General features: G+C 42.6%; 1 protein-coding gene across 4 annotated transcripts in view; it reads left to right on the forward strand.

Annotated features, from left to right (window-relative positions):
- TTC6 (tetratricopeptide repeat domain 6) overlaps positions 1–12,529 on the forward strand; it is a 152,359-nt gene that overhangs the window by 101,497 nt on the left and 38,333 nt on the right. For 3 of the 4 annotated variants that reach the window (XM_054028288.1, XM_054028287.1, XM_054028291.1), the window contains 5 exons: positions 5,095–5,245; positions 5,886–5,968; positions 6,147–6,230; positions 7,842–7,918; positions 9,384–9,544. In XM_054028288.1, the coding sequence (XP_053884263.1) occupies positions 5,095–5,245; positions 5,886–5,968; positions 6,147–6,230; positions 7,842–7,918; positions 9,384–9,544 (556 nt within the window). The remainder of the gene's footprint in view (positions 1–5,094; positions 5,246–5,885; positions 5,969–6,146; positions 6,231–7,841; positions 7,919–9,383; positions 9,545–12,529) is intronic. The other variant, XM_054028289.1, reaches the window with a different exon arrangement.

Genomic DNA, 12,529 nt, shown 5'->3' on the forward strand with positions numbered 1-12,529 from the left:
CCCCAACTCATCAAGGCAGCCATGACTCCATTGCAGGAAAATGGACCAGGAACCCCAGTGCAGAGCAGGGAGAAGCTCTAAAAGCAAGGAGGACCCAGACCACTTAACAAAGGGGGTAAGTCCCAAGGGATCCCTGCACAACAAAGAGGGGACTCTGTGGGTCCACAGATCCCCCAAGTTGTAAAGTGGGTCCCAAGCACCCTGAGCAAAGAAACAGGCCTTCTAATCAGCCCCACTCCCTCCCAAGATGACCCAGAAGGCTCTGACTGAGGAGTTTCCCCCTCCCAGGGGGTTGGACACAGTAGGGAGGATTCTGAGACGGACCTCTTGAAGGGGCTCCAGGCACTAAGGAAGGCAAACGGCAAAAGGCCTCATCAGAGCTGCAGCAGGGCTTCTATAATCCCAAAGTGCACAAAAAAGGTTAAAAAAAATTAAAAAGGAACAAAAAGGGAAAGAAAAAGCACAGAAAGTTAGGAAGTATGAGTCCTCTGGCTCCTCTTCCTCCTCATCCTCCACCAAGGAAGGTAAGCTGTCTGACTCTAAATTGAAACAGGATGGGGGGAAAATGCAGGAAAGATTTTTTTCCACTTCCAAGACATCTCAAACTATGTGCAATCAGATTGTTTCCAGGCTTCAAATGCAACCTGAGCAGGCTCCTGTGGGTAAACCTGAGTAAGTTTCTCCCCTCAAAATCTTCCCCTGAGGCAGCAATACTCCTCCTTCAGGGAAGTGATTAGTGATGGGTGGAACAAGCCTGATAAGACATTAACAAGAGTCACCTCAGGCTATATAACATTCAAGAACCAAAGGGCTCTGTTGCTGACTTACCAAAGGTAGACGCCACTGTAGCATCCTTCACCAGAGATATGGTTATTCCCTCAGAAGAGGAGATCTACTCTAAGGACTCCATGATTAGAAAGATGGAGGCTACTCTCAGAAAGGATTTTGAAGTCTCTTCCACCACTCTCCAAGCATCCCTGGCAGCTATATACTCTGGGTTCTACTACATCTTTTTAATTGTGCAGAAATGCACAGGATGGGGGCAGAGGTAGGGGACTAGTATCAAAGCTATTGCTGACCTCAAAAGGCTTAACAAGTGGATGAAGAAAATGAAGTTTGAGATGAAGACACTGGCCTCTGTGGTGTCAACCCTGTCTCAGTGGGACTTCTTGACTTCAGTAGATCTAACGGATGCATATCTCCATCAGATCGTGTCTCCTCATACTTCTGAGGTTTGCTTATGGTAAGAAATGTACTGAACACTTCCATTCAGCCTGTCCTTGGCTCCCCCGGTTATTTTATGAAAGATGTTTGTAGGGATAGTAGCCAGACTCAGGTGATAGACCCACCTGTACCCTTTCCTGGATGACATTCTGATCAGAGCTCCATCGCAATTAGCAACACACTGTGTCACATCTTGGATGTTGAATCTCCTCCTGGAGCATGGCTTAATCATCAGTGCCAAGAAAAGCTCCCTGGTTCCATTCACCAGAATAACCCATCTGGGGATGGAAATAGACACCTTGGTAGCAAGGATCTACTCATCATTAGAAAGATTTCAGAAAATCTAAGATTTTATCATCTTGCTCCAGAGTTGCAGGGGACCTACCATAGCATTATGACTCCAATTGCTAGGTCTCTGGGTGTCATGCATAGGGATCACTCAGGTCAGGCAATGCAGCAAGGCAGGGTCAGGTGAGGCAGAAAGGCAGAGTCCAAGGAGCAACTAGCAGACAATGGCTTGTTGCTCAGAGAAGGCTAGAAAGGAAGCAGGAAGTTTATATATGGTCACCAACCAATCCGGGTCAAGATGATGTGGCCAGTCAGGAAGCAGAATCCTGATAGCTGGTCCACCCAAGTCTGCGAATTCCCTGATAATTGGATGAGTTGGCATGGCGCAACAGCCAAGACCGCTTCCCCAGTGGATCTAGGTTCAGGACCAGGGTTTGAGACCACATCCTGACACCACATAGTAGGCATCCTGTTCAACAGGATAAGATGGACCTCAGCGGGTGCTATGAAAAAAAGTGAGCTGGGTATAAACATGTATTAATTATAGTTGATTACGCCATCCACTATCCCAAAGAAATCCCACTGCACAGCCCTAATGCAAAGACTAATGCAGCGGAGCTGCTAATTGTCTTTGCCAAAGAAGGGATACCTAAGAAGATCCTCATTGATCAAGGCACCAATTTTACATCTCAGCTTCAGAAGAAGGTGTGTGGTCTACTAAAAATAAAGATTATGGACCTCTGATTACAATCCGCAAGTGCTGGTTAAATGATTTAGCTAGATCCTGAAAAAGATGTTAAAGAAGTTTATTGCTCAGGACCCCCATCACTAGGATCAGCTGATTTCTCCCCTGTTATTTGCTGTTTGAGAAGTTCCACAATCATCTACTGGGTTCTTCCCATTTGAACTCTTATATGGGAGACAACCTCTGGGAATTCTTGACCTAGTCCATGAGATATGGGGAGGAGCAGGCTGCTAAGATGGAGAATGTTATATAGTACATACTGGAAGTTCTGGGAGAGGCTTGAAATCCAATGGACCTTTGCAAAAGAAAACCTCCTCAGTGCTCAATGGACCCAGGAGCAAGCCTATAACAAAGGAATGCATATTTAATCTGGTTGATTGGGTACTTCTACTCCCGAATGCAGAGTCCAACTTACTTACTAAATGGGAAGGGCCATATGAAGTAGTCCACCAAGTTGGGCCAGTTGTTTACTAAATCAGGCAACCTTACAAGAGGATACCATATTCTGAAGACATGGAAGGAGTGGGAGAGCTTATTTATCACTCCTTATCCCCCCGAGCCTGAGCTGGGGCCCCAAGTGGTCCACCTCACTGATCCCAGACAATATACAGATGGGGGAACACCTCTGCCTGGAACAGAGGGTACAAGTAAGAAGCCTAGTAAAAGTTTTCTTGACAGTGTTTACCTCCCAGCTGGGGCGGATTCATTTCATGCACCATATCCTGGGCAACTTCTCTGGGAGAACCCATGACCACTCTCCCCAAAAATACATGAGGCCATTTGGCAAAAGGTCCATGCAATGTTGGAACCAGGGATCACTGAAGAATCCCTCAGCAGCTGTACCAAAGCTTGAATGCTGGACAGCATTATCTGGTTTTGTATAGATTTTAGAAAGGTCAATGCTGTCTCCAAATTTGATGCCTACTCCATGCCCTGAGTTGATGAAATAATAGACCAACTGGGTGAGGCCTGATATATCACCTTGTTAGACCTAATCAAGGGATGGTGGCAGATCCCACTTCACCAGAATCATGGGACAAAAATGCCTTCGCCATGCTGTACGGCTTCAGTGATTTTAGGACTATGCTTTTGGCCGCTATGGTGCCCAATAATGTTTCAATTGCTCATGGATCAACTTCTTCAACCACCTGGCTCATATGTAGTAGCCTATTTAGATGATGTGGACATCCACAGCTGAGACTGGGAGGAGCATCTAACTCAAGTCGCCTCTGTACTGTGGTTCCTATGGGAGGTTAGGCTAACTGCAAACCCAGCCAAGTCTAAGATTGGAAAAGAAGAGACAACCTACCTGGGATATACTTTGGGGAAGGGCCAAATCCAGCCTCTTAGACAAAGTCCAGGCTTCAAAGCATGCCCTATCCCAACCATGAAGAAACAAGTCCAAAGATTTTTGGCACTGTAAGGTTACTACCGCTGATTTGTACCAAGTTTTCGATCATAGCAGACCAGGTCACAGACCTAATTAGGACAGTAGCCCCAAGAAGGTTCACTGGTCTGAGGCCTGTGAAAAAGCCTTTCAGAAGTTGAAAAACCACCTCTTCAAAGAGCCTGTGTTGCTCAGTGTTGACTTCTTCAGAAGAATTCATTTTGCAAATCGATGCCTCAGAAGTGAGACTAAGCAAAATGTTGTCCCAGGAAACAAATGGAGAGGAACACCCTGTACTCTATCTGAACTGCAAGCACAGAGTGAGAAGAGATCACCAAAATGCTGATTTTTGTCACCCTAGAGTTGGGGGCACCGGAGACAGTCCGTTGGCTCTGGTTCTCCAGATACCATCTGGAGTGGGAGGGTATGCAATGAGGTATACAAACTCCATACTGGACAACAAGGGGCTAAGGAGCTGCTCTGGGCCTAGACAGTTCAGTCCTATCACACTTGCAAGGCATGCATAGGTTGGAGGAGGAGCTAAAAAGGGGAACAGAGCAGCTCACATGTTGGCGGACCAGGGAAGACAGTAGACCTTCAGCCTTTTTCAGCTCCTGAGGAAAGGGCTGACTGAAGGCAGGAGCTTCCCAGATGACCACTTGCCTGAAGGCCACTCCCTGAGGGAAAGAAGGACCAGATTCTGACGCATCCTGAGAGGGAATCATTCCCCTCTATTTCTTATTAATTCCCCTTGCTTTTTGTTCATGGACTACCTGGGAAAGAGAGAGACTTTAAAGTGATCTGACTGGAGGGCCAAGTCACAGGAAGAAGCAGGCCACCAAGAGGCGAAGCAGCCATCGGCAGGAGACGCCCAGTGGGGAGTGAGCTGCTATGCCATGCCCAGCCACAAGGTGGTGCCAGTGGTGAGTCAACCCCTTCACAATACCCCAGGGGGGCAGTGGCACTTCATGGTCTATAGCATCAAAGGCAGCTGATAGAATAACATCAGAATGGAGACGTGGTGGCAAAAAAATCAACAACCAAAGAAACTAATGAACCCTCTGTACTAAATTCAGCCTTGAAACCAGACAGACAGGGATCTAGGAGGAAATCAGAGGAATGCTGATGAAACTGGACTTGCATATCTCAGCCTTCTAATAAACATCCACCAAAAAAGGTGCAGTCCATGTTTTGGAGAAGTCACTAATCATGCATATATACAGCTACCAGTGTTCAAGGGAATTAAAAAGGGAATTAGTAAAGCATTTGATGTGTGTTATGCAAGCAAATAGGTGTAACTCAAAGCCTTCCTTTTGACTGCTTACAGATGTGTTTTTATAATACTAAAGTAATTAGATGAAACATGTTGTATTGGACATTGATGTATACAACAAAGTATTTTATATTGTATGACCAAATGAAAAATAAGATAATCTTTATTCTTTTTTAGTGGTATTGCCTTGGCTTACATAAATATTGGCTTGATATTACTGTTACATCTGGATCATTACTATGAAGCTATTCGACAGTTCTCTAAAGCCATTGAAGTTGATCCCACAAACGTTAGAGTTTATATTTGTAGAGCTCAAGCATATCATCAGGTATTTTATTCTTTTTGGTCTTTTATATCATTATAATACTACATTTACTTTTTATAGTTGCTATGAAAAACATTTTAATAGATTCTTATGCCCTGGTCCTTCAAAGACTTACATGCTTAACTTTTTGGACAATAAGTACCCATATTGATTTCAATGGGATTATGTGCAATGCATAAAAAGCACATATGTAAATCTTTGCAGGGTTGGGATCAAAGGCAATAACAGATAATCCTATCTGTAGTAACTAGTTGTAAAGCCTTCCTCCATGAGCTGAATATTTAGAGCTCTATGGGCTTTTTAGGGCCTTACCTTGCCATCAATCAATCCTCAAACAGTGGAATGGATAAAATAATAGTAGTAAGAGGTAAGATTGATAGATAAGCTTTTGTAAATTATAAAAATAGTTTAGAAAGTTTGCATGTTTGTATCTTTTGTCAGGATTAAGGATCTCTGTGGTGTTTTAGGCATTTGTTTTAGTGTCGCCATTAGATGTAGGGAGAATAGAAAATCCTGAAATTGGATGTTGGTAGATAAGTAAAGCAGAAGCTCATTAGCAAATATTTTGTTTTACACTCAGTGGGGTAGAAAAAGTGATTAAAGAGTATGTACGAGTACCTGAATTGTTTTTTGTAAATAACAGGTGCACAATTTACAGCATGCATTAAGAGATATAAATCGAGCCATTCATCTTTATCCCACTGAATCCTATTTATGCATAATAAGGTAGGAAAATTATCATTTAGAACTTAACAAGTATTCCACTTTACAACTGTTGTTTGAAACACAGTAAAAACATCAACTATAGTAACACATCTACTAAACAAGCCTAGTTAATGATAATAATCAGATGGTAATAAAATTTAAAAGCACTTTTCATCCTTTACAAATTATATCCATGTAGTAGTACCTCACTGGTGTTACCTCTGGTATGGAGAGAAGGATCCAGCATGATATACAGGATGCAGCATGACAAAGTACATGCAAGGTATGGGGAAGAGGGAGTGTGAATATGAACAGTGACAACAGGGCACACCTATACTCTTCTAAATTAATAATTTAAATGTCCATTCAGAGTGGATAAATATTTCAGTGTCCTATCCGAAGAAACGACACAGTAAAATAAGGGTGAAGTGCTGAGTCCAGCCTTTCCCCTAGGCTTGAGCCTATGAGTTCAGAGAGAGTAAATATTTCAAACCTCATATTTAGCTGTTCTCTCCAGCTTAGCCCAAAAGCTCCATTTATGTTTAGCTTCACTCATTTTCTCTGTAAATCTGTTTCTGTCTTCACAGAAAATAATTTTACTAAAGGTCTTCCCTCTCCTAGTCTTTTATATATACTTGGAGAATCTCAAGATTCTACCACCATTTGCTCTTTTTTCCTTTTCTGGTCTTTATTTGGTCTCAGAAGCCAAATCTGAGCTTCCCAGACTGTTCATGAATGTCCTTAGTATTTTCTGCAGAGTTGGTGGTTTTTATACAAGCTTCTTATGGCTTGTCTAGAACCAGTGCACCATTTGGCATATCTAAATCCTGCCTGTCACTACAGGCATGTGCAGTTTGAGAAACTCTCTTTTGGCTGGTGTGGATTTCCAAAACTCTGTGAAAACTGACGTATTGACTAATGAATCCATATGGTTCCTAATGCATACATAAAATACATTTTTAATCATGAACTAATTCCTTTACTCCACTCCTCCCAAATTAGTGAAAGGTAAGTCAAACAGATAAGCCAGTTTTCATCTGAGGGGAACCAAATAAACTGTAGGAAATGTTAAAAAAGTGAGGACATCTCATTGTCATCTCATCTCAGTGCAGAAGGCCCACTCACTGCTCTATGCATCAATTAAAACTCACAGTAAGGACTTAAAGTGAGGCTGTACTCTAAATAGTAAATATATGAAATTGTAGTCTTAATCAATATTCCTTGTGTGCATTTCAAGTCCTCTCTGCTTACTTTAGGAACAATAATAATTTTTACTGCTTTTTACTCTTATCAGTACTATAGAGCTGCAACAAACTTAAGAGGGAATGGCGAAAAGTTAGTCCTTCTTGTTCATCAACAAAATAATTGTTTACTAAGTTTGTCAATCCAACCTCTGTTACCCCAATAGCAAGAGTGGGGTTGTGCCGGTATCTCTGAAGGCCTGATTTGGCTTGAAAGTATATTTACTACTAATGGTGATGCATGGGAAAGAAAGAAACCTAGCTTGGCCTTCAGAATCAGATTGAATTTACCTACAACCACTCTATGGCAAAACAACATTGATTTTAGAAATAGCGTTATTAATATTTGCATAGTTCTAGAGGTAGTGTGTGTGCTCTATTTGCTGTGGAGCCCACAGAAAATGTGTTTTTTGTGAGCCTTGCAATTGAATAGCTATACATTTTTAAAATTTCTTGGTGATAGTGTTTTAAAAAAGTATGTGTAGAAGGAACAAGAGGAAAAACCTGGATGGTATTCCTTTGGAGATGTGATTCTTACTAGAAACTTTAGACTTTTACTTACTCCTGCATTATTTGTACTTTTAAAATACTGCTTAAATAAGAAATCTCAGCCTGAAAAAATGGTTTCATAATGAGCAAATTTTTTGTTACAGGGGACAGTATTTAATTGAGATGAAGGAATATAAACTTGCAAGCTTCTGTATTCTTCAAGTAGCAGAAATGGGCGACGGTAAAGTCAGTTTAATTGTCTAGGTTCTTATTAACCATGGTATCTGAGCCCCAATGTAAGGAGTAATTTAACTACTGTAATTTATTATAAGGAACTGTGACACTTCCTTATGTTGCTTGCAGTTTTTTCACTTACCTTTCTTTACTTGTGCTGTTTATGTTTATATTTTGACTTATAAATAAGGCTATGTTTTAGTAACATTTTAGTAAAAGTCATGGACAGTAAACAAAAATTCATGGCCCGTGACCTGTCCATGACATGTACTATAGACCTCTGACTAGATCTTGGGGTGGGGGCAGCCCGAGGGTGCTAGGGTTGCTCGGGGGTGGCCCGAGACCCCTGCTGCTGCTGGGCAGCAGTGCACAGCCCAGGAAACCCGCAGGTGCTGAGGGGGAGGATTGGTGGGGCTGGCAGGCTCCCTACCTGGCTCTGTGCCTCCCCAGAAGCAGTGACATCCCCCTCCCTCAGTTCCTAGATGGAGGCATGCCCAGGCAGCTCTGCGTGTTGCCTCTGCCCTGAGCACCGACTCCGCAGCTCCCATTAGCTGGGAACCATGGCCAATGGGAGCTCTAGGGGTGGTGCCTGCAAGCGGAGGCAGCGTGCCGAGACCCCTAGCTATGCCTTTGCCTAGGTGCCGAGAGATGTCGCTGCTTCCGGGGAGCCCCCTGAGATAAGCACCACCCAGAGCCCTCACCTCCTCCTGCACCCTAGCCCCCAGCTCTAAGCCCCCTCCTACACCCAAACTCCTGCTTCTGCTGGGGGAGGGGGTGCAGTGGCCTGAGACTGCCCCAGCAGCGGCCAGTGCGGCTGGCCCAGGGGCTGCCGGGGCTGCTCATGCGGCCCCGGGGCCAGCCACACCAGCCGCTGCAGAAGTCACGGGCCTCCATGACAAATTTGCAGCCTTACTTATTGGTAATAGAACGTTATGTGGAATTTATGGTTATACTTTGTATTTACTTAGGACGTTGCTTACTAAGATATCAAATGGCTTTACAAACATTAAACTTCATAACACACCTGTAAGGTAAAATACTACAATGGCTATAATAACCCTTGTGAGTTGTAATAGTGGTCTCAGAATGGTAGAACAAGTGCCCCATGCCCTCAGTGGGGGATGATTCTGTTGTTCCGTTGACCCCTCAGCAATGCCTGTGTAATTGTTTGGAATTGTCTTTTTCCTTTCTTTCTTTGAAGAGGGGAAGTTTGCAGATGCCCATGATTTGACTCTAACTTTGCTGCTTATAGTTGAAGTTTTCTACTCCAGGCTTTGATGTGAAAGGATTAAAACTCAATTCTTAAAAAATTGTTTGTGTTTTGGTATAGCAGTTAAAGCAAACAACTTTGGAGTCTCATGGATTTTTGAACAATGTAAAGTTTGTTTATCCTATGAAACTACCTTATATTTAGAACATGTAGTGTGAAATAGTATAATATTGTGACCATTGTTTGTTTTTCTTATTTTCAGTATCCTTTAAAACCTCTCCTGTTCAGCAAGCGCTCGTTCAGTCATTTTGTCAAAATCACAGTAACGCTATAGAGTGCTTACTTGAGGTTATTGCAAATCAGCCTGCGCCTTCCATGTTTGTTCTGCTAGGAAAAATACAAATGAAAGCCAAGAAAACCAAGGTTAGAAAATTCTTTCTAAACTATTTACAGTAAAATGCCAAGCAATACAGTGTCTTGGTTTCTATAGCCTTGATGCTTTACAGAGTATCTCATTCTATCAAATATTCCCGGACCCTGAACGTCAATGTTTACATTACAAAAGGGAATAGTAACACTCTTTTAAGCTTAATGCTCCTGCACTAATGTTTCAGTAAGTATTACGCAATGTTGTTTAAAACCATGTAAAGTTTAGTTAAAAGAAACAATTATGTAGGCTGGAGTTCAGTTAAATTTCATAATGTTGCTTTTTTCAAAACATAAAAAGAAAACAGTGTGCAGATACTGTAATATCTAATTGAGCTAGAGGCAATACAAAAGTTTGGTTGCTTCATATTTGTAGAACAAATGTACAAGAATTTTCAGAGTGATTATTGTATAACTAGTCCCTCAGCCTTGTGAATACAGTACTTGCTTCCCATTGTGTGTTACCAGTAGAAATATCATACTGTTGCTCCTTTGACCCAAGCAGTTAGACAATAATCAAGGCCTTGCAGGGTTATTTTCATTAGGAGGAGAAATAGATGATACAAGTCAGGCATTTCTTTTGATGCAATCCTGTTTATTTACAAAGAATGTACAGCAAGCCCTGTTTCCTCAAACACACTAGAAACAAACTGTACCTGGCAGTTTCCTTGTTCAGAAATCCCCAAGTCTGCCTCTCTAGCAAGTTCTGTGTCCAAGAAGCTCCATCCCTCTGCTTTGTCTCAGGATCATGCTCATAACTGCTTCTCTGGCTTTCTCCTGTATTTCACACACATGCACATAGGTTGCAGAAACAAAACACTTACATCCTGTGTTTCCACCAGGCAAAACCCCTTGAACCATATCATCATAAAGCCTAGTGCCTTAGGCAGTAGCCTCCATTATTACATCTATTTCACCACAGAAAAGGGGCTTAATTTTTTCCTTATACTGCACCTGAGAGAAAGGTGATTAGCTCATCCATTGGCTTTAACCATGGCTGTGATAGTTTTTGGATCAACGGTCCCTTGATGGCAGCCATTAGTAACTTTCAGCATAAGGGTACTCTAGTCATTAGGAATAGATCCTGAAAACATGCTGTCATGGTTGCCGGTCTATCTGTACCACTATCCCCTTTCTGGTCTCTGAGTGCACCACCTTAGATGTCAAGCCTTGTGCCTTTACCTCTTCCAGAGTGGAATTCTGCAATTCTCCCACTCTTAGAATGGTCCCTTTATCGACCATGCTTGCTGATCAGGTCTGACTGAGTTCTGGCACCTTCGGGTGTATGTGACTAGTGGTATACAGTGACCAAACAGTCTTCTTAAAACCAAAGTATTGTTTATTTTAACAGTAGGAATAAAGCATTTATAGAGAGAGATTTTAAAACAACAAACCGTCTATATGCATGTCTGTCCTATCACTGGGATACCAAAGAATTTGCTTTGAGGAGAAAGTGCGGGATATACACCTTAATGCACTTACAACTGCCTTCACTAAACAAGGACACTCCACCAGAGAAAAGCAACAGAGAGTCTTGTGGCACCTTTAAGACTAACAGATGTATTGGAGCATAAGCTTTTGTGGGTGAATGACGAAGTGGGTATTCACCCACGAAAGCTTATGCTCCAATACATCTGTTAGTCTTAAAGGTGCCACAAGATTCTCTGTTGCTTTTTACAGATCCAGACTAACACAGCTACCCCTCTGATACTTTCCACCAGAGAAGTAGATTGCATCATGGACCAGGCCACACAAATATCCCAAGAGAACTTACTTCAGTTCAGAAATAAAATCCCCTCTGACTGCACACCCCAGTTGTCACCTCACACTGGAACCCATACCGGGTATCAAACAACTACAACCCATACTTGATGGGAACCCATTCCAAAAGAAATATTTTCTGAACCCCTTTTGGCCTTCAAACACCCCCCAACATCTCCAAGATCATCATTAGAAGCAAGCTTCCCTCAGACCAGGACACATCAATTCAAGGTGGCACCAGACACTGCCACAGCAACAGCTGCAAAACCTGCAGACATATCTCACTGCTATGATGATGAACCCCCCCCCCCCCAACATGCCTATTACAGCATGTGGTATACCTCATTCAGTGCATTAAATGCTCCAATAGTAGCTATGTGGGGGTGTCGCCAGGCTATCACTACACTCTTCAGTGAACTCACACAGGAAAATGATAGAAGACAAACACACTATCACCTCTGGGTGAACACTTTTCACAGAGTGATCACTCTATATTTGACCTATCAGCCCTCATCCTCAAAGAAAACCTAAACAACAATTTCAAAAGATGAGCAAGGAAACTTAAATTCATAGTTTTGCTAGTCACTAAAAATTATGGACTGAGTAGAGACACTGGATTTATGGTTTATTACAACAATCTATAAACCCACTAACAACTGCCCTCAGCTGCATTTTCTCCCCCTCCTTTCCTTACTATGACAGGAGGGGTGTTAACAGGCTACTTCACCTTGAATGGTCCATGAAATATGGGTTAATTACTTATGTTAAATAATCTAGTCAAGCCTTGTATTTAGCAGTGACACTTTGAGTTAGGCTATGGCTGCACTACAGAGCTTACAGTGGCCGCTGTAGCGCTGTTAGTGCAGACACTCTAAGCTCACAGGAGAGAGGTCTCCCATCAACTTAATCACTCCAGCCCCACGAGTGGCAGTAGTTATGTTGGCGAGAGAAGCTCGCCCGCCAAGATAGCGCTGTCCACACTGGCACTTAGGTCAGTGTAACTTACGTTGCTCAGGGGGTGGCTTATTGACATCCCTGAGCAACATAACTTATACCAATGTAAACTGTAGTGTGTACATAGCCTTAGTTTCCCAGACCTGAATAGAGCTCTGTATAAGCTTGAAAGCTTGTCTCTCTCACCAACAGAAGTTGCTCCAGTAAAAGATATTACCTCACCCACCTTGTCTTACCTAAAGGCTTACCATCCCCTGATGGTCTGGT

This window comes from Malaclemys terrapin, chromosome 4 (genome assembly GCF_027887155.1).
Source record: "Malaclemys terrapin pileata isolate rMalTer1 chromosome 4, rMalTer1.hap1, whole genome shotgun sequence".
Classification (NCBI taxonomy): Eukaryota; Metazoa; Chordata; order Testudines; family Emydidae; genus Malaclemys; species Malaclemys terrapin.